This window comes from Idiotropiscis lumnitzeri, chromosome 1, assembly GCF_059441095.1.
Source record: "Idiotropiscis lumnitzeri isolate Australia: NSW breed Sydney's pygmy pipehorse chromosome 1, RoL_Ilum_1.0, whole genome shotgun sequence".
Classification (NCBI taxonomy): domain Eukaryota; kingdom Metazoa; phylum Chordata; class Actinopteri; order Syngnathiformes; family Syngnathidae; genus Idiotropiscis; species Idiotropiscis lumnitzeri.
Window position 1 is genome coordinate 7,744,892 of NC_142391.1, and position 22,334 is coordinate 7,767,225.

At 41.4% G+C, this 22,334-nt stretch overlaps 1 protein-coding gene across 2 annotated transcripts in view; it reads right to left on the reverse strand.

Moving 5' to 3' along the window:
* The window catches only part of msrab (methionine sulfoxide reductase Ab), a 45,562-nt gene extending 33,616 nt beyond the window's left edge, over positions 1 to 11,946 (reverse strand). For both annotated transcript variants that reach the window (XM_088314224.1, XM_088314223.1), the window contains exons 1-3: positions 11,780 to 11,946; positions 761 to 829; positions 556 to 675 (exon numbers count right to left, since the gene is read on the reverse strand). In XM_088314224.1, the coding sequence (XP_088170350.1) occupies positions 556 to 675; positions 761 to 829; positions 11,780 to 11,852 (262 nt within the window). In that variant the 5' untranslated portion in view covers positions 11,853 to 11,946. The remainder of the gene's footprint in view (positions 1 to 555; positions 676 to 760; positions 830 to 11,779) is intronic.
* Between the last annotated feature and the right edge of the window lie 10,388 nt (positions 11,947 to 22,334).

The window sequence follows — 22,334 nt, forward strand, 5'->3', positions numbered from 1 at the left end:
AACAGAGCCAGACATCTTGATTTGAATTATATATCAATGCCCTACATGGATCTATTAGAATCTCGATGAGGAAACACACGCGCACACGCACGCACACACACACACACAGGTAATCGGGATGTTTGAGGGCTTTGAGATTTAAGCTCATGCCAAATCACAGTCTCAGGGAACGGATCCCACTGATGGTTCTTCATATGCGGTAACCGCTGCTGAGAAACGCCGCAGTACAGCACATAACGCAGCCCAATCCGTACAAGTAGGTCATGGGTGGGTGTGGATGGTAGAAGGGGGAGGAGGGTGGGTTTGTGAGTGGTGGGGTGGGGGATTGGTATATGCAGCCCATCTGGAGCAGTGCATTCTGAGTTTGCCTGCAGATGAAGGGAAGGCGGAGAGACGACGCGTGCGCTATAATGAGTCAGACCGTGGTACTTTTTCTGGTGCATCGTGCCGAACGACGGATCAAAACGCAGCGAGGTGTCTCGCCGGCGCAAAACCTCCGAAGCAATTGATCTTAAAATTCATCAGTAGCAAAACATCATAAGTTACGTTCAATACCTGAGCAGACCTCTTTGTAGGTGGGGTTGGGCATAAAGCCGCCGGCAAATCCCACCTGGGTGGAGAAGACCCCGGAAACTCTCCAGAAAAGCCTCTCGGCGCCCCAGAAACAACCCATACCTGCACATAAACATCAGGATTGCGGCGATGGCATTCAATCTCGGGGCGATTACTGACCGTGTAAAACTGTGATTGAACCATTTACCAAACATGATCGTCCCCGTGCCTTCAGGAAAAGGCTCCACGGTGGTGTTCTGGTTGACTGCATGCTTGTCTGCGTTGGAAAACAAGTGTGAAAAGATAGTGTGAGCAATTAACAAACGCTTTGCATATTATCTATAACAGGAAGCATGCTAAGAGGTCAATTAAAGGTGCTTTCGCACCTGTAATAATTTTTCCTTCAAAAGGAGGTTACGAATGGTGCGAAACAACACAGTCAGGGGATTCGGGTGACGTGACTCAATTTGTCAGTTTTTGGGGGCTTGTTTGATGACACTTGTGAAAGGCTTGACTTGACTTTGACTTGGTTATTCATAAGACTCGACTTGAACTACATGACCTAAAAATTATTGGTAGGTCGTGTGCCATTCATTTTATCATTTTATTTTTTTCTGCTCCAAGAATGAAAACAAAGAATTTCAGGAGAGACCAATAAAACGGGAAATATATAAATAAATCAGACTTAAACATTTTGAATTATTTAATTATTATTATTAATTAATTCAATTATTATATTGATTATACTACATTGACAACGACAATAATTAAAAAAAAAATATTCAAAAGAAATCGTCACCTTGCCATCCCTTTATCAATGTGCAAATTAAACAAAAGGTAAAGACTTTAAATACAAATACAACAAACATTTTCCCTACTAGAGCTTCATAGAAAGAACCTTGTTGGTCGAATTTTGCCCATTTGGATTTTAGAAACATTTTAGGTGCGATATTGAGTGCTGAACATATCCAATTGGATAAAGAACTAAAATGTCTTCAAAATGCAGCTCAACTGATCACAACAATTTCTGTCAGGTTTGGCAATTTGTCAAGTAGCTCCGAAAAACTCCCCCCAAAAAGTGAAGCGCTGTGAAAGGCGGCCCAGGGCTGGCACTTGAACCTCTAACGGTGCTACATGTAATTAGCACGCGAAAAAGGAAGTCAGTGTGTGCAAAGTAGGAGTTCATGTGATGTCGGCGCAGCCCACAGATGTGCGAGGGGGATTAGACTTGGCTAAGAAGACTGAGGTGACTTAGCGTGCAAATCTCAGCTAAGCAAGGCTGGTTGGTACAGCAACCACTAATATTAGTGCACAGATAAACAGGCCAATGGGTACACTAAGAGCTTAGGCACACACCAATAATGGATGCTTGCTCCGAGGTCAACGCCAGATAGCTCTTGAGCTGCTTAGAGAGACGCGATGTGTGACAATGACCTGAATACAAAGTTGTATCGGAAAGATAAAATAGTTCATTTCCAGGATGTTTTCATCCGCTAACATTAGGCCAAAGACCTGTGCTTACATGTGCGACATTTCAGACGAAGCGATTACTCTAAGCTTAGCAATTCATTTTTTGGACGGTCTGCTCGACCCGGAAAAAGACTTAAAAAAAATAAAATAAAAAGCTGACACCTGTCTGTGTTGTTTCACAGTCGCACTTTCTTTCTTTCTCAAAGGGTATTGCGTCATGATGGAGCCTGAAGCCTTCAAGGGCTTCTTTTCCACACAAATTCTGCGGAAAAAAAAGACGCATCTGAGCTGTTTTTTTCCGTCTCAGGTTCAAATCTGGTCAAATCTCGAGGACAAGCTCGTCTTCGAAGTCCCTCAGGAAATGAACCTAAAATGTAAGCATTCAACCAGAATGGCAGACTTCTCGAGTCTTTTTCAGGCAAGGGTGCTTGAGATTTTATTGTGGGTCAACTCCTGACGGTTACCAACGTTAACCAAATTTTATGATGCTGGCAAAACAAAGTGAAACCCCCTCAGTGTCTTCAGGGTTGACCTTGTTCCTCTTCTGACTCTCAACAAAGGCGGATGATTTTTTTGTTTTCTCTGCTCCCTCCCTGCCTTATCTCCCTCTGACTTCCGTCTTGTGTGATCTTTTGTCTAAAATTATTAACCAGAACCACTTGATGCATTTCCGTCGCACAATAAAAAATCAAGGAGTAGAATTTGGAAGACGTTTTTCTTGCCCGCATGCCTCCCTTTGTTTTTTTCCCCCTTTTTTCTCATCGAAGGAATCCGGATGCGCCAGTCGGTCCTCTTGTTCCTGTTAGGTGTCAACGCCTATTCATGTTCCTTGGGCAGGTTGAAACGAATACGGTTGCTTTCTTCTTGGGACATGTGTAAAGTTATTTTAGTTAACGAAAACTCATGAAATAACCAAAACTAAAATTGAAAAAAAAAAAATTTCTTTAAATTCTTTAAAAATAAGTAAACTAATGGAAACTACTTTTTACGTTCATAAAACAAACTAAAATAAATTATATTTATAGTGAGAATTTGTCCCTTGTTTTCATTTTCGAAAATTAGTTTAATAGACGAGCCTTTGGGGTTGATTTTAAATGTATTTATTTAAAGGTCGAACAATCTTCTGGGACTTGTAGCACTCTATGCGCAGATGACGTTACTATTTGTGTTCTTATTCCTCGCTAATTTATATTACACCATATGGAAAGCACGTTGTTACAGCTCCATCTGTTGTGAAATGCGCTATAAAAATAAAATTGTATTGTATTGTACTAGGACACGAGTTTACGTGTGTTTGGCTCACCTGCTCTCAGCCCGAAATGCAACGCTTGGTAAAAAGTCCTTTGCGGTTTTGTTGCATATATGAAAAAAATTTAAACTAACACTAAAACTAAAACAAAGTGTTTTTGAAAAAACTAAAACTGAAGCTGCTTTAAAAATTATTCAAACAAAATACCAATTACAACTAAAATTCCAACACTATAATTACTTTGGAAATGTGGTATGAAAATAAAACATGATTACGCATTCCGAGGTTTGTGTTTAACGATGAGTCATCCAACTGTGCCATCATGCTTTGCCACATAACCACAACTCAAATCTCTCACAAAGCAGCATCACCTAACTGTCTCGTATTTGTGGCTCAAATATAGCAGCAAAAAGACCTCCAATATTTTTCCCATCCGTGCATGACCAATCCAAAATCTACTTCGGACCCACATTTAGGTCCCGAACCACCGGTTGAGAATCCCTGCTTTAGGGCAAGTTCATATTTGAAAGACTGAAAAAGTCTGGAAATAGCTGTTCTGTGCTCAAAAGTATACATTCAAGACTTAAATGCGGGGAAAAAACCCCAAACGTATCACAGAAGCAGAACAAAGTTTTGAATCGTCACCTGTGGCCCTAAGGCAGCCCTCTGCTGTCTTTACAGCACCACTGCCAGCCGAAATGAAAGTGTTCTGCCAACTGCAACCAAGCTGCAAGTACAAACGTGACTGCTTTTGCTCAACCTTCTCAGTCATAAAGAATAACAAATACTGTAGGCGGTAGAGATTCTACCCAAACAACGACTGTATATTGGTGATAAAATACGTGATAACGTGTTAAATAAAAAGTGTGCTTACTATGCCGTCACAGTGAGCGAGAGAACAATGAACGAGACAAGCGTGGTGTTGGAAGTGGAGGAGGAGAGATCGGTTTACCAAAGCAACAAAGGGACAAAAGGGTTCAAATGCAACAGTTGTTGTTGCTGGTATATTACAAGTTTTAACAGCATTTCAAGCAAACCTCTAAACCTTGAAACAAAAATCGACTGTATAAAATGCCCCCAAAATAAGCAAAGCAGACAGCGCAGAACTAATGACTAATGACATTGTCACACAACATTGTGGAGCGACCGCATGTCAATCCACTGGAGCGCTAATTGCAGGTGAAGTCAAAGAAAAGCCTCTATAAAATCTAAACGCAATCTTAATACTGCACTGGGACTAATAACATTAAAAGTCATCACAAGAAATGCGCAAAAGAAGGTGCTGCTTTTTTTGGTAAGCCAAAAAGTTCAAATGGGTTGAGTAGTTAAATTTGGAATACTAAGCGCTGGCGTCGGACAGAATCCTCTCACAAAAAAACATGTTGATTAAGCCATTATTTATCGTCTGACAGAAATGATATGTACTGCCTGTATACTTCATCCAGTTAGATTTTTCATGAACAGATATATTACAGAGTGACTAAAGGAATATTATATCTGTAGGTTAATAATTATAGAATAAAGGAATTAAAAGATATTAAAATTGAGCAAATTTGGACAGAGGTGTCCGCCAAAAGACAATGATATGTGTTCTATATGGCTTGTTTGACGAACAAATCTGTGTCGGTGATATAATTCCCCTCCAGTCCTATCGGTGGCAGTGTTGCACATTAGTAGCTCAACAACCACATAACTACCACTCCTATGTGGCCCCAATGCAAACAGATGCATGCAACTGTCATCACCTCAAAAACCTCTTATAAAACCTGCCTTCGCATTTTTGTTGTTGGTGAAGGTATCAAGCAAACAAATACACATTTAGTATGACAAGAAGCAAAGTGATAGCATGCAACAAAACGCATCCAAACAAATCTCGCTTGTGCCAGCTGCTCACCAGCTTCACTTTGCACAGCTTTCCCAACATGCCTTACGCATTTCCACCAAGCACAAGCACGCAATCTGATTGTTCTCACACCAGCCTTTGCTGTGGGTGTGCCCCACCCCCCGCACACCCGCCTCCTCCCATCGAATAGAGCAGCTGGCTGAAGTCCAGACTATGCCAGGCTTCCACTAGCATTACCCGTAAACCTCCCTCCTCCCAAATCATCCGCAACCCTCCTTCAACAAGTACTCCACCAAACACAAAAAGACATTTAAAAAAAAAAAGGCTAGAGGAATTCTCCAAAATGAGTTTTTCTAAGTGGAAATTCCCTTTCTGTTCATTCGTTTTCAAACTTGCGAGATTTGCGGATCATCTTTTGTTGCAGTTAAACAGGCATTTGGACCGAACCAAACTCCCAGCCGGTCAACGGCGGTCCAGGGCAAAACAATCACCATTATTTTTTGAGTGAGAGCATAATAAAGTCCAGTTTGACTAGTGTTAGTGGGCATTTGGCCTTTATTAGCCTCCGGTTTTACCTGTGGCCCTTGTCGTTCTCACCGAAATGTGCAGTCCAGACGGCAAAACATGGAAGGGACACTATTCCCGGATGCCAAAACCTGTGACGGCAAGGTTGACTTCCAGGCTGCTCGTTTTGTTCCTTTCCACCCCCCCCCCACCCCACCACCACACCCCACCACCACAAAAAAAAAAAAAATCCATTCCCTCTTTGCTCAGCCTTTTCCCTCCCTCTCACTACTCGTCTTCCCAGCTTCACACAGGTTGGCAGCAAGCTAGGCACGAGTCGTCGGAAGGGGGCTGAAGCTTTATACTGGTGCCAACTACCCTCTGCTGTATGGGAGGATGGGAAGGGGGTGAGGAGGAGTAGGGGTAACAGGGGAGGGGAAGCAAGGCTGGTGGGGAGGTGTTCCAAGACTGGTAACAGCCAAATGAACAAAACAATGTGGCTGTGGCTCGTTGTGGTGGCTCATTCATCAAACTCCATGTCGTGTGAAGTTTTCTTGTCTTTGAGAGAGAATACCTGTCTGCGTTTCCATCAGCTCCGTAAGCAGGGTTGCATTATAAGCATCACATTAAATCATGCGCAGTGAGCAACATAACTACAAGCCTATACCGAATGGCATCGGGCTGAATATGCTAATCTATTGGGATTGTCTCATATCTGAAGAAAGTTCAGAGGACGGCCAAGACAAGGGGTGGGAAAACTTTTTGATTGGCGGGCCACAATGGGTTCTAATATTTGACAGAGGGGCCGGACCAGGAGCAGATGGATGGAGTGTTTTGGTCACCTCACCTCATCTGAGAAAATAAAATACATTTAATTTTAAATGAAAGTGAACAAAAGCATTTCAACAATAAATATCTCTTTGAAAAACCACCATATTCAGAAAATAAAACATTAACAAGGTTTATTCACTTATTTTTTTTTCAAGTTTGGCGGGCCGGATTGAAACGTTTAACGGGCCACATGTGGCCCCTGGGCCGTATTTTGCCCACGCCTGGCTTAGACCCACTAACTCTGTTAGCCCACCGTGAAAGGATTGCACCATGTGGTCAGGTCGTATACCACCCACCGCTGGCCATACTACAATGCCAATTCTGTTTCGCTCCTTCAGCCAGGCGAAGCACAGTATCATGAAGATGACAAGTTCTGAGGAACCTTTACCGGTCCTTTTATCTTAAATGCTCACGATATTAAGGTAACAGTAACTACCAGAAGACTTTTCATTCTGAGTTAAACAGTTTAATGGATGGCTCAACAAACCAGATACATCCAAGGATCTCTTTTCTGTGTTGTTGAGTTACTTGATGGTCTTAACTGAATTCAACTAGATGAGCGCCACAGAGTGCAAACGATAAGCAAGTCAAACAAAAGAGAGATCACAGCGATACAATGGCCTCGCTCAAGTCACCTATGTAATTACACATGCTTAAGAGGCCAAATCTAAAAGAGACTTGCTGGAGGTGCAAGTGGTCAAAGGAACAATCAGACGCGTACAAAAAGGTCATGGCACCCATGCCAAAAAGGGTACTTTATTTGCCCCAAGCCTAAGGGACAAAGGGGGAGCGAACCTGTAGACCCGCAACAAAGACGGCTCCACCCCATCAAGGGATGTGGCTGCGAACTCTGGTAAACCAAAGCTCAAATCAGTTTTTATTGACCACCAACCAACCCCAAGTTGGTGACGCTTTCAGTTCAATATAAATCCAATTATGATTCGAGGAGACATGATGATGACTATTGGGCAGATTGGCCTCGGTGCTGGAGTGGTCGTCTCCAAACCCTAAGGTTGCAATTTTGATCCACAAGTCCATCCCGTGACAATTGCAAAGTCTCCTTGAACCAGATATCAAACCCCTGAATGCCCATGATGCTGCTTCATCAATCGTAGAACGGTTACGTTGACGAACGCCATTACAGTAGAATAGCAGTGTACGAATGAATAGTAGTAAATGTTCCTTTTAGGAAACACATCAACAATATATGAAAGGTCGCATGGAATTAGATCAATGTCCATCCAGATTGGGACCAAAGACCCACTGAAATTCTGCAGACACATTCCATGATGAATTCAGTTCATCTCAAAACGAAGTGGCAAAACCTGAAGGACAACATCGGGGAAAAAAACACAAGATAATCAGGACTGGACCAGAGATAGAGAGCCTTTAGTTCACCTTGAATTAAATTTATAGTGATTTAAAGGCATAAAGAGAATTCAATTCATTTTCTAAGAGACAACAGTTGCCATTTTTTCATGTACTGTTCGAACTACGGATGCTTCATTTTCTGAACGCGGTCCTGGAAAAGCAGCTCGCCCATGAAGCTACTTTTAAGAGTTATGATGAAGCATGAAGCAGCGAAATTGATACTGGTCAGCTCAGCCTCACCGCCTTTTGCTCTCCTGCTTGGAAGAAATATTGGCACTCTAACCCGCGCTGGCTGAAAACAATAGCAGGTGTGCCCCTACCATGTAGCAATCTGCCGCTGGATCGTTCGCGCCAAGGTCAGCGAGTACATTGGAAAGACAGTAGGCAAGGAAGGGAGGGGGAGTACTAGGAGAGTCTTCAATAGAAGGGGTCTTTATTTTAAAAAAGGGGGGGTGCACATGTATGGAAAAGTATAATTGACCGTGCTTGCAAATATGCACTTCCCCAACTCCCACCAGGGCCGCACTCAAACAAACTAAGCTGCCCCTCATATCGCCCCTGCCGTGAATAGAGGGTGGAACAGATTTGTGCCACGCGGTGTCTCCGAGCTGCTTGGACAGACGGAGCAGGAACTTATGATGGGGCGGAGCTTTCATGCGCGTAATGCCCAGATGGGCCCTCTGGACCCATCGTCCCATGATGCACTTTGGCAAGAAGAACGGAAAGGTGATGATGAGAAGCACCAGTTAAACAAAACATGTCAGATTGTAAACACATTACCAGTACGTATTATATTGGTCTTGTGGTGCGGTTTTGATACACAAGCGTCAAATATTGATCTTAATCTGTCGCTGCACGTTCCGTTCTGATGGAACCCCTCGCTAATGTCGTCGAAAACTCATGATTACAGTTGAACATGACAACACAAAACCTTTTCACCGTAAATATAAAACTATCTAATAAAAACAAGATACTCACTGAGAATGCATGACAGGTGACCAGAATATTTCACAGTTTTTTTCCTTAAAAATCTTAACAGGGTATTAAAACTTGTTAGTGAGATTTTTTTCAGTGGTTCTAAGTCAAGTTTAAAATAAAGAACACCATAATTCTTTGGAGGTTGGTTAGGGTCTTACTGATAAATTGGCCAGCAGATTTCATCCATTAATAGTAGATTCATAGTTATTATTATTATTATTTTTAACACAGTCATGAACACACTAAAACATAAGACAAAGATAAGACAAAGACGTTCAAACATCCCAAGCAGCCAAAATCAGGCCAATTTCTGCTGCTTTTTCTCTGTGTTGTGACGTTAAATACTAAAGGATAAAGTTGCAAAACTGTCCAATGTTTGGCCTGTAATTCAGCTTTGTGGGACCCCCCAAAAACTTTCTTAATTCAATAAATATTTTCTTTAATTAATCGGCTGATTTATCAGCGGATTTTATTCTGCTAAATATCTATAAATGGCATCAGCTTAAAAAAAAAAAAATCAAAAAAAAATCTGTATCGGCCTATTGTTGAGAGTATAAAACACTAATTTTAAGACATCATTGGATATTTTTTTAACTTGTAGGAAGAAATCTCACCAAGTTATTTTTTTTATTTAAAAACAATATAATATTGTTTACATTTAGTTATATATTCTGAGACAGGTTTTTGTATTGTAGCTCACACGCCCATATTTGCACATCCAACTTTTTTCAAAAATTCACAAGTAATTTATGCTTTTAGAAGAAAAAAATTCGATTTTTCTGACAGCTATTGCGATTCAATTTTTGATTTTCATCACAATGTACAAACAAACATGACAGAAAATGCCAATATACAATTAAAAACAATAAAAGCTATTACTGTAATCAGAGGTGGGTAGTAACGAGTTACATTTACTCCGCTACATTTACTTGACTAAGTTTTGGGAAATTTTGTCCTTTGAGGAGTAATTTTAAAGTACTATTCTTTTTACTCTTATTTGAGTAAATTCCTGAAGAAGAAACTGTACTCTTAGTCCGCTACATTAGGCTACATTGAAATCAATACTTAAATCCGTATGCATCTGTCTCTCTCTCTCAGAGAAAGGCACATTTATTTTGTCAGAGAGAAACATCCACCAGGCCCTTCTAAGTGACTGTGTATCACCAATCAGTCGTAACCCTGCAGTCTCGTCAGTCGTCACGTGACCAGAATCAACTTCAGCAGCGGGAAAGAGTCGTTTTCAGAATGAACGGATCAAAAATGTCACTCATCAATGCCGACTATGCGGACACTGAAGGGGGAGGAACACCCCTGGCCTAACATCAAAAGCATGCCCCCTTAAAAAGGGTGGGAAACACCAGCTACACAAAGCAGTGTCTACTTTGTTTGCCTAAACAAACGTGGTTCAGCGTTCAAGAACTCAACATCATACTTGAGGAGACACGTCGCGGTAAATTTCCTAAATTCGTTTTTTATTCTTCCCCCCCTGAAGATAGGCAAATGTTTGTCTTTCAGATTACATTTGTTTAACTCATTCACTGCCAGCCCATGTAAGATGAATGTATTTTTTGGCTTCGATATCCATCAATGGCAGCGAATAAGTTTGAAAATAGTACAACGGTTTGAAATTTTGTGCTAATTATTTTTTTTATTTATACTATTATTTTTCTAATATTTATTAAAGTACTTGAATTCACCTTAATTTAAGCTATTTTTCATTAAATCAAATTTATTCTATTGGTGGTTTGGACCCGAAGATGATTATTTTGTAATTTTGTCTTATTGAATGGTTGTTTAAAAAATTATACAAGAATAAATCAGCCGTCGCTATAGTTACTCAGTACATAAGTAGAGTTTTTACCAAATACTTTTTTTTTACTTTTACTTTAATTATTTGGAGGACTACTTTTTAATTCTACTTGAGTCATACTATACTTAAGTAGCAGTACTTTTACTTGAGTAGAATCTTTGGCTACTCGACACACCTTGAACTGCAATAATGCAAGGACACTAAAGAGGTGATGTGAGAGCGGCAGTTCTTTCTCAAGCTTTTAAAAACTACTTTCTGCCAAGTATAATTTCGTATTTATGTGTAATTGTTTATGAATATGCATTTTTAAACCCCAAAATATTTTGCATTTCGCACTAATGTGCATTTTCTTATTACATAAATGTCAAATTATATGACAATAAAATCATTGTCCCTTAGCAAAACTAAATTGATTAAAATATATCATTTGGGGAGCTATTATTGTGAAGATTTCAAAACTCTGTTGCGCAAACTACTGCAACTATTGATGCGGTGATATTTAATGTTTGACATCGAACCTCTTCGTCAAGATGACGTCACCGTTTACGTGTTCCGGGCTGACAGCGCCTGCTAAATAGCTAATGTAGCCGTCGCCTTACTTCATGTCTAGATACGTATTTAATGTAATATAACATTTCTGTTCTTAGCTGCTGGCTCAACACCCCAATGCGGTTCTAGCCAGACATCTGTTAAAAGTCGACTGAACACCTAAGCACTTATTTGGGGTCGACTCTAAATTCACTTGAACGATTAGCACGCTTAGCGACCCCTCAGTCTCCTCTACGTTTAAAACGCTATTTTTTAGTGGGATCGTTTATTTATCAACACGCAACTCGTGATGCACAGTGCGAATAAAGCCCGTACTACTGCCGCGCAACATAGCTTCGCCCCGACCACTCCAGCAGTGGCGAAAGAAATTACTTCCGGGACAACAAACAGGGCGACGTTTTGTTTGTTTTTTCTCAGATCAGTACTGCGTGACCTGCTGCGTGAATTTGTGGCGCATGCCGCAGCTTTGACGGTCTCGAAATATCCTAACGTCTGTGATCGCTACGTCGGACGTTATACTCTAGTGCCGAGTGTCTGGTCATTTTTTTTTTTTTTTTGCTGCCAAAGTTGAGGCGCAACAAAGTCCACCACCATTACCTCACCCTGACATGACGTTAATTACCTGTGACAGCCATTTTCTCCTGTCGCCCGGCAAGGGCGCACTCCCTACTCGGCATCTGTGTCTTATCTGACATGTACTCAAGCCTCAGCGGACACCAACGCAAACGTAGTTAAGATGGTAGAGAGAAAGAAGAGAGAGACAAATGGCGGAGCGTGGCACATTTGCAAGCCACCATATATGAGGATGAGGAGGAGGGCGTTGGGTGGAAACCGCCACATATGAATATTCATGGGGCGTGGGCTACGCCGTGCACCGCATAATAACTAGTCAAGGGGTTAATATGACTCTGGCACAAAAGCCTACACCACACAGCGTGCGGGAATGAAATTAAATTTAAATAAATATCGGCGGTGGCGTGCATGCAAATGAGTTTGCGCCATTCCACGGCGCTTAGAGGCCTCTTCGCAGGTTGGAGCACGGCCCGCAGCGGTGGCTTTTTTTGTTTTTTTTGCCGATTCGGAGGCGTTAATCCGGAAAGAGGAATAATAGCTTGTTAAAGCGCATGCAAAATAAATGGCGGCGGGATCCCAAATAATGCAAATACAGTAAATCGTCTGTAAACAAGCCATTTAGTTGGTTATGTTTAATTCACTGTAGCGTTGCTATGATGCGCACCAACAGCCATATTAAAACCTCGAACCATCTCGATGCGGTTAATAACGATGTTGTCACTTTGTAACATTTTAAAAACCCCTCGTTGCTTTAATCCAACAATGAATTTGTTTGCTTCTATACGTGATTAATAATGCCGGATTCTAAAGATGGATGGGACTCAAACAGTTGCATTGTTGCTCAGGGGACCAAGTTATTGGAGCTAAAGTTAAAGAATGACTTTGGCAATTATGATAACAGACGAACAATTTGTGGTTGCCTTGTCAATGGTTAGTTAGGTGACTGCTTCTTGGTTCACAGAAAATGATTTATGATGTCAAGAAGAGTGAGACCTGACTTGACCGTTTGCATTTTAGGAGCTGGGCGAACAATCTGACTTTGTCATCTGCTTTCATCAAACCGAAACAACCAATCACAAACATATTCAACAACAGTAGGGGTGTAACAAAAAAACTATTTGAATCCAAAAATTGTTTTAACTTGAAAGATGCGAGTGCGTCAAATCAAACCGAAACGTTCTACTTTAAAATATATTGAGATACGCGTTATATTTTCTTAATCGAGATAAATATTGTAGATGGAAATGGCGCATTAACAGCACTGACAAGTTCAATCAAATGTTTGTGAAAAAAAGCCATCGTGCCAAACCCTCTCTAACCGAGCCATGCCATATCGAATCTAATCGGAATCCTGCCGAGTCAGACTGAATCGAATAGTTTCGCTTTCAAATCAAATCGTCCTTGAATCGTTTCGCACCACGCGTATTTTAAACCGTGTCAAATCATCTTTTGTGGAGAGATACACACCCCTACTAATCTGTCATCTATCATTCGTAAGCAATTTAGCAAGAGTGAGATGCGCAGTCATGTAAGAATCCACAGAATTGTATGCAGTTTCCATCAGTTGCCTTCAGGTTCATTTCATCATTAGGGCTGCACAACATTTAGCATACAAAGCAGCTAACAGATTATCACACTGATTGTATTCATCATAATGTCCAAAAAAAAAAAAAAGGCCAAAGACGAAACCGCATGCCTGTCGGGCCTGCATGATTTCAGTACAGTGACTGTGGAGCGATATGACGGTAATAAGGATGATTATTTATGTGTGGGCGCCTAATGTCGCCTATGTGCTCTACAAGTGACGGAAAAGTCAGGACGGTGTTTCTGCGCATGTACTGCAAGCCAGAATAAGATCACACCCTGCTGCAACTCTCTATCCCTCCTTTTTTTAAACTCCCTCTATTCCTCTTCCTGCTCTTATCTGGCGGGGAAATGAAGCTCAATCACCTGCGGAGGAGCTGAGGGCGGCACGGGCGACTTTGCAATGCAAATGCCAGGTAATTACCCCGACACGAGGGGAGTGCAAGCGCATGTATGGAAATAGAGCGGAGTGGGATGGGGGGGGGGGCAGAAAGAAAGAGAACAGGAAATAGAGAAAGAGATGAACCAAGCGGCAGGTTCACCTGCCTGTTGGGGTGTCGAGAGAATGTGGAGGGGAGGTAGGGGTATGCAAACATGTCTGTAGCATTGCCGTGTGCAACCAACGACAGTAAAACAAGGTATAGCGTTTTTGTTGTGACCATTGGCCAATACGTGATGCTGCTAACCAAAACAGCAGCCCTGAAGCAGTCCCGTAATGTGGAGACTTGGCACAGGTGCTGTATTAAAAATGATCTTGTTATGTGTACATTGCTTCTTTCATGACCATCAGCATTCTAGTAAAGCAGGTAAAGAGATGTGGTCGCTCCACAGTGTTGTGTGTTATTCCCGTACCACTTGACACAAGTTGTAATATAAAGCGGAACCTCGGTTTTCTTGAGTCTGACTAAAATTCACTCTCATGAAAACCAAAGCAATATTTCCCAAAGGAAATCATTAATGTACGCTCTATATGGTCAAGAAAGTCATGAACAAGAATTGTTTTAAAATTCAATTAACCCCAGAACCTTTCTGTCACATCGTTAGTATGATGCAATAATGCTATTTAGAATTTATTTATTGCACATATGAATGAACACCGGGATTTGCAGAACATCTGGGAAGAGTACAGCCGGACTGTCCACAGTCTCTGCAGCCTTTCGAAAGTCAAACTAAAATGTCACGTACTCGCTGCTTTTTTTTTTAATTTTGATGTGGATGTGTGGGCAGTGCAAGCGAACATGAACAGTGACTTTTCAGTGTTGCCAATTTAAGATAGATTGTCGCTGTAATCAGTGACTTTGCTGTCCATTCTTGTATTTTTTTTTTTAATATGGATAGCACCAACACCAACTGTTCCTCATGTTAGCAACAATCTCATGCTAGCAGCAGTTTTATTTCCTTGCAATGATTTGGTAATCAAAAGAACAGCTTGAATCATCACTTTAAAAATAAAAAAAATATATATATATATGGGCACTGTTATAGATGTTTGTGTGATGGTTTATGAAATAATGATTTAATGTGAATATGTGGAGATAATTATATGGGACTGATTAATTTTTTTTCACCAGGTTTGAATTTTAATGTTCTAATTACAACAAGCTAGACCGGGACTACTAAGTGGCGATACAATTTACTGCTTAATTGGGAAAAAAAATAAATCAAAAACATTCAAATCATGTTGAACATAACTGAGTTCTCATGTTTGTGTGGCCTTCGGCAACAGTTCCAGTTTTTCCTCAAACAATTAATTGCCCAGCTATGACTTGTAATCAGAGACCATGTGAGACCGCTGGCTGATTTAGCACAGTTAAGGGCAGCGGTCTTTTTGCACCATCGACCGCTTTCACGTATTTCGACGGACTGTCCAAGACCAAGATGACGGGACCGTTGGTGGTGTTCCCGCGCTCGGCTACCACCAATACTGCTCTAGTCAAACTGCCTATCCCACCCGCCATCGGTCAGTAGGCGGGGTACACACTGAACGGGTTGCCAGCCAATCGCAGCGTACACAAAGACAAACAACCATCCTCGCGCTCACACACACACACACACCCCCACACACACCCCATTTAGAGTGTCCAAACAATCTGTCGTGCATGTTTTTGGAATGTGGGAGGAAACCGGAGTACCCGGAGGAAACCCACGCAGGCACGGGGAGAACATGCAAACTCCACACAGGAAGGCCGTCCACCGCGCCGCCATGATAAATTAAGGTTAACCTTTTGGGTAACAATGCAAAGCAAACTAATTTTATATTTTAATGGGCAACTGGAATCTTGTCAAATATTTAACCATGAACTATTTGGTACTTCATTTAAAAATAAAAAGTTAATTTCTGTACCCAGAAGAACTTAATTTTGAAATTTAAGATTTCATATGTATATATATATATATATATATATATATATATATATATATATATATATATGCATTTAAAAAAAAAAAAAAGATTAGTATTTGGATAACTTGAAGTGAAATAATGTTACATTTTTATGATCATTTTTTAAAAATATTTATTTCCAAATCAATATGCGATAAATGTCATATTTATTATCTTATTTTGTTTAATCTTGGAATTGGTGCTTCGAGGCGAGCCATTCAGGGTCCATCTGGAACTTCAACCATCTATGGTTCCTTGTCCTATAAAAGGTTAATTATGAGTGAGAGTATGTGCGTACATGCGTATGTGTTCGCGTGTGTACATGCCTGTGTAGGCCTGTGCGTGTGTGTGCGTGTGTGTGTGTGTTTGTGCTGTGCCGCAGGATTTAATGCGTACGCCAGCTTGCAGCTGTTTCATTGTGAGCCAACAAGAGCAGAGCGACGTGCAGATGTGCTTTAAGTATCAAAGAGATTATCAAGTGACCTGGAAATGAATAAACACACGCAGTGCCGTGTATTGAGAACACGGCACTGCCTGCCGCCATGTTGTCGTCCGGGAAGCGTGAACGCAATGGTTTGTTTGTCTGGAAGCAACTGTGTGACTCACAAGTCTGATGAGTGTTTTTTTTTTTTTACCGGTTTTTGGCGTGTAATCGGGCCGTTGCTTGAGTCTCACTTTGCACTAATTAGAATAATAAATCACGCCGCCTCGCACCGCTTCAAAAGGGCCCTCCGACGTGGCGGCGAGCAGGTGGGACGGTGTGCGAAACAAAAGCGTTTGATTGCTCTGCCACGGTCGGTTATAAGCAGCGTGACACACCACGGGGGTTCGTTTTCATAAAGCGACGACGTGACGGATTTTGAGTCATATTTCTTGTGACAAAAGTATGGACTATTGTCCTAAACGTACATTCACTCTAGCATTGGGAGAGTCATCGATTTTCTTTCAATTACATCATCTTTTTAAGCAATCGCCTTTTTCCAGTATAATGCATAGGCAAGTTTCAATTTAGAGTCGTGCGCCATCCGAGCATCAAAGGTAGACGAGGGAAGGTCGACTAAACTCCACTGGAAGGCATTCAGAGTCATCAGACATCAACTTCAGCAGTTCCCACAGAGCAAAGAGAACGTGTGCGCGTAACGTTGTCGGCTGTTTGAACGTGTTACCGTTTCTTGTGTATTGGACAAGTTGTTTGAAGGTTTTGGGCTGTTGCGGCTGTGCCCCCTCAGATGGATGCCCCCTGCCACCACCCTCTGCATTCCCGTGGAACTCCAAACATAAGTCAGGCGCACGTGTTAGCCATTAAATCACAGTGCCGGGGGATGAAAAATGAAAAAAAAAAATTATATTTATCTTTTATTCATTAGGAGTGTTTTCCACATAAAATGTGTTTTCTATACAAATGGAGAACGGGTAAAACAACATTGTTAATAATTTCATGATATTTTGAGGAATATAAAATGTTTTCCACAGCACTTTTCAGCCAAGGCGCCATCGTCAGAAGGAGTCGCACAATGAAGGAACCATAATACAAAAATTCCTGTTGTATCAAAACATATTCCAATTTTTTCGTTGCTGTTTTATTGGGAAGCTGGAATTTCAATGAGCGTGATCAACGGAACAACTTCAACTCAGTCAATCCACTGCTGAATTTCCAACAGGAAAATGCATGCTGACTCTTTCGATTTTTATGATGGTCTGCAGTCTTTTTCTCATTCCAGCATCTCTACTAATGCTTGAGGGTCTTCTTTCCCTCTTACCCCCCCCCCCTCCCCTTCTTCATTTACCAACTATTTCTGGCCTACATCTTTTGCTCAATCTCCGTCCCACCAGCTTCTTCTCCTTTTTTTTTTTTTTTAATCATTATTATTCCTGAAGAGACTTTGCTTGGGGGAGAAGATGCCATTTATGTGCTGAGACAAAGCCAAATGGATGAAAAGGACGCTGGGGAACAATATGTTTGCTGACGCCACCATTGTGGAACCTTCATTTTGACCCTGCGGGCAAGGATTGAGCGAGGGCCCGGCTGTCTTAATGGGTGATTTTTTTTTTTTTTTTTTTTTGGGATGACTCCTCTAGACTTCCATCTAAATAACTTAAAAGCCCCTCCATTGTACGGCGAGCCACCATCCACCACTGCGCGCAACCCACTTTTCACTGCAGCGGTGGCCAATTGCGAATGCATTGAAAGCAGGGGAAACAATGAATCAGTTTGCTCCCGTGTCTTTAGCAGCGTAGCTTGGGGACACGTTCTCCGCTCGCCGATTGGCTGCGGCGGGAGGGAAAAGTTGGCGGAAAAGACACCGCAAGGGGAGGATGGAGGCATAAAGGATTTGAAAAGCAAAGCCTCTTTGGTAAAGAGGGAGCCGCGTGGGGGTTTGCTGCTGGATGGATGGATGGATGGATGGATGCGGGATGACACAAGGTCCAGATTAACCCTAATCTCAGGCCTGGTGCTTTAGGTGAGGGAGTGCATAGAGGAAGCCAGGTGGTTCAAAATGGTAGGAGGAAGAAGGGGGGGCGGGGTGTTAATCTCAGTACGCTTTTATTTTGATAGAGATATGCCCACAAAAAAAAGAAGAGATGTTATGGATTGGTAGGGGCGGGGCTAGAGCGAGGGTAGCGGCAAAGCTATTGGCTGCTGGCTGCATGGCGACAGTGGCACATGCCCTGGTGCATGGGATTAGAAGGACAGTTCCCTAATCTGCTGTTTTAGGCTCGTATGTAGGCCAAGAGTGGCTTAGCCTGGCCGCTTTTAGCGCAGTGATAGGAAGTGGACTGCTGTGATGTGGCGGCGCTTTAAACACTTGCTCATTGCTCATGCATTTGAATCATTCGTAATTGTCCCGCGTGTTGTCAACCGCTGCAGAACAGAAAATTATATAAAAAAAACCTCAACCCACGATAAGACAGTTGACGACCCCCAAATTAGCCACGGCTAACATTAGCAGTCCATCAAGAGTATTTTGCCTGAAACAAATACTTAATTCCTCCTATAGTTTTATACGTGTACCTTTTTCATGCAGTATAAACGGTACAATTCCTGGGCCTTTTTCGTATGTGGAGATAAATCAGATATGTATGCCATGTGTCTGAAGTATGATGACTCACCCATACACATCCAACCAATATTAGGACTCTCCTGATCTCATATTGAAAAAAAAACATTGTTGTATTATATCGGACGACGGGCACGGCCCACTGTTGCATGGTGACGGCTGTGCATGTCCACATGGAGTGCTACAGACTCTCATGCAGTGACTCAATACGGTCTCCTAGCGTCAATCCAACTACGGAGTTCTCATATAGTGAACCACAAATCATTTCATGAGGTGAAGTTTGTTCTCATACTGAAAAAGCTCAGACGTTCTCATACAGTGTGAAGCGAATGACTTTCATATTTTCTGATAGAGTGAAATCCATATGCAGTCAACTACACAAGCTCTCGACAATACATTTTCAGTGTTCTCATACAGAAAGTCTCATAATCTCATACTATGAACTGAGTACCATATTTTTCAGAATATACGTCACTCCAGAGTATACGGTGAGTCATACCAGTCCAAAATACATCATGAAGAAAATAAACAAACAAAATAAACAAGAATATTGTATGTAAGTTGCATTTGGGGGGAACATTTATTTGACAAAAACCCAAGACGAAGAAGAGTGGAACTCGGACTCGCACCCAAAATCTGCTTCACTCCGACGGTTTGGAAAAATCATAGCATTGTTAAAAACGCGCCGTTGGATTATTCAGAGTGCCCCAAAAAAGTGTCGGAGCAGTTCAAACACGATCTGCTGACTGGTTTGTAACCAAGGCTGCGTTCGGAAATTCATGGGAGTGCAGCCTCTCCGAAGAGACACACTCTCAAAGTGGTGTCAGAGTTAATTTCGGATGAAACGTCGAACAACAAACAAGTTTTTTTTTTGTTTTTTTTTTCTGGATTAAAATAACTTCCTTTAACTAGAATCCGATATTGCATTGCGGCAAAAGTCTGAATCCTGTTCGGTAATCGCGCCTTTTAAATCCTTGTACGTTCGCAGCTGCAGCAGAGTTACGTCCCACGTTAGTGGACATGACTACCATTCTTGTTCATCCTCTAGTTCGTCTTCCGCTTCCATTTCTTCTTCGACATTCTTTGGATGGGTCGCGTCGACGTTTGTATGTATGTAATAAATTAGCGGCCATCCACTGAAAATCAAGAGAATTAGCAAACAGGGATTTTGTTTGCTAGTCTGAGCTCTAATTTTAATATTTACTCGACGAAGCTGAGTTTAAGTTGCAGGACCAGCCAAACTATTCGAATAAATAAATAAATAAGGACCTTAAAGTTTAAAAAATACAATACATTCTCATACAGCAGACCAATGTTCTCTCCAATGAACCTCAGATGCGCTCAACGGACCTCATTTGGTCTCATGCAGCGCTTTTCTCAAATAATACAACTTAAATGTTCTCATACGGTGCATGTTCGAATACTCAAAATCCATTATGTTCTCAACAATCGATCTCACATGGGCTAAAGGAGTAAACCTTGTAAATTGACACTCATACAGTAAACCGAACACCAACTATCGAAGAAATAAAATGTGTGTAAATGTATAATCAGAGAATTGCACCCCGCATGGCTCGCTGTCTATTAACGCCGCTGAACTTCCAAAAAAAAAAATGCATCGAGATTCTATAAATTAGTCGCGCTTATTAGTTAAAAAAAAAAAAAAAGAGTGCAGTGCTTTCTGCTTAACTAGGCTGCAAAATTGATTTGCCTGCGTGACATTCTGCGAGCGTTATTGTTCATCACGGAATATGTCAGCCATGTAGTTTCATTACAAGTACGATTAAAAAAATAAAAAGCAGAGTACTTATCATTTTAAGATGCACTCAACGCGATAAAAAGTATTGCCCACCATTAATGAGATGCAACACCGTGTAACTGTTTGGCAGTGTTTTGATTGAAAAAAAAAAATGCAGGAACAAATCAGATTCAATGGATAAAATATTTAGTTTAGTAGATGTCGATTTGTCTATCCTCTTCATTAAGTGCATTTTTGAGAAAAAAAGGTCAATTGGAGTTTAACTCAGCGCAGTATGTCGTTTCCTTTTTCTTTTTTTTTTTTTTACACTTGATATCATTATTGCTGTATTTTCTTCCTCCCCACTGTACGCCCCAAAGCGAATCAGTCGTGTGTCAAACAATAACATGTGAACATGAGAGGAACGGTGCAAAAACGGGAAGTAGGTCACAAAGCAATTTATTTGACAAAAAAAAAGAAAAAAAAAGAGGGAGGCTGGGGGGTGGGGGGGTGTAAAGGGAAGTGGGGCACGGTGTGTGCAGAGGCGGTGGGATTTTTGTTATTTTTGGGGAAGAATGCGGCGGATTATTATTATTTTTTTTTTGTGTGTGTCGGCATGCTTAAAGGAAAGTTGCAGAAAGGCTCCCCAACGGTGACAAATTTATTTGGGGTGGGGTATAAAGGAGTGACATTATGGTCCCTGGAGCACATGGACACCGGTGACACAAACACACTCACACCCACACGCACGCACACACACCCCACTGGCTGCACTGATCAGCTGTCAATGAACAGAGCATCCCACCAAATGCACACATGCTTGCACTAATACTTACACAACAAATAAAAGAAAATCCATCGAACAGACTACACAGTTGCCCTCCCCTCACACTCACGGACTCACACAGAGATACAAACGCGTGCGCACGCACACACACACATCGTGATCCCGATTAAACTCGCTCGTCATCACGAAGGCCGCGTTACCCCCAATCACGCGATATCATTTTACATCTGTGCAGGTTCAAATCATTCTCGATTATTTATTTGAATTAGTAAATGTCTTATATCGCATTAAAAGTGCAGCAGATGTGATTCTACACACCCAATGTGTTTAATTTAGAATATATTCACATATAAAGCCAGTGCAGTGATTCATGGTGGACAGGAAACTTCAGAATTTGAGATGAATGGATGGGATAAATAAAAAAAAACAAATATGGAGAGATATTGCAGACACACACACAGGACATTTTTGAGTCATTTTTAAATGCATTATATAAATTCTCTTTGGGCACCAATATCAAAATAATCAGTACTTTGCTACAATGTACTGCTCAAAAAAAAAACAAAAAAAAACACTCATTGAAATAAGAAAAAATCACCCCCGCAAGTCTAAATCATCACTGCAACATGAAATAATTAAAATAACTCAATATATTTTCATTGACTCTCTGTACACTTTATGTATTCTTCATATTTTGTTGTCTATTTTTCCGTAGCACTAGAGTGATTACAACAACCAGAAACAAATTATCTGTGTATTTTAACATAAATTATAATGAGCGATACGGTACATGAATAGGGACGTGGGTCCTGTTTTAATATCGTGAGTGTATTTAGTGGCCGATGGGAGACAATCTGTGCAGACTGAGGATGTGCAAAGCCACATTAACACATGAGCGAGGCTCTGGGGCACCAGTCTTCTCTAATGACTCCTTAATCCCGCCCAAATGCTGCCTTCTTGCTAATCTCTCCATCGGATTACCCAAGTGGGGACGAAACCTGCGCTCTATTCGTCTCGACCCGGCTCTACTCCGAACCGCCTTGTTCCTGCATG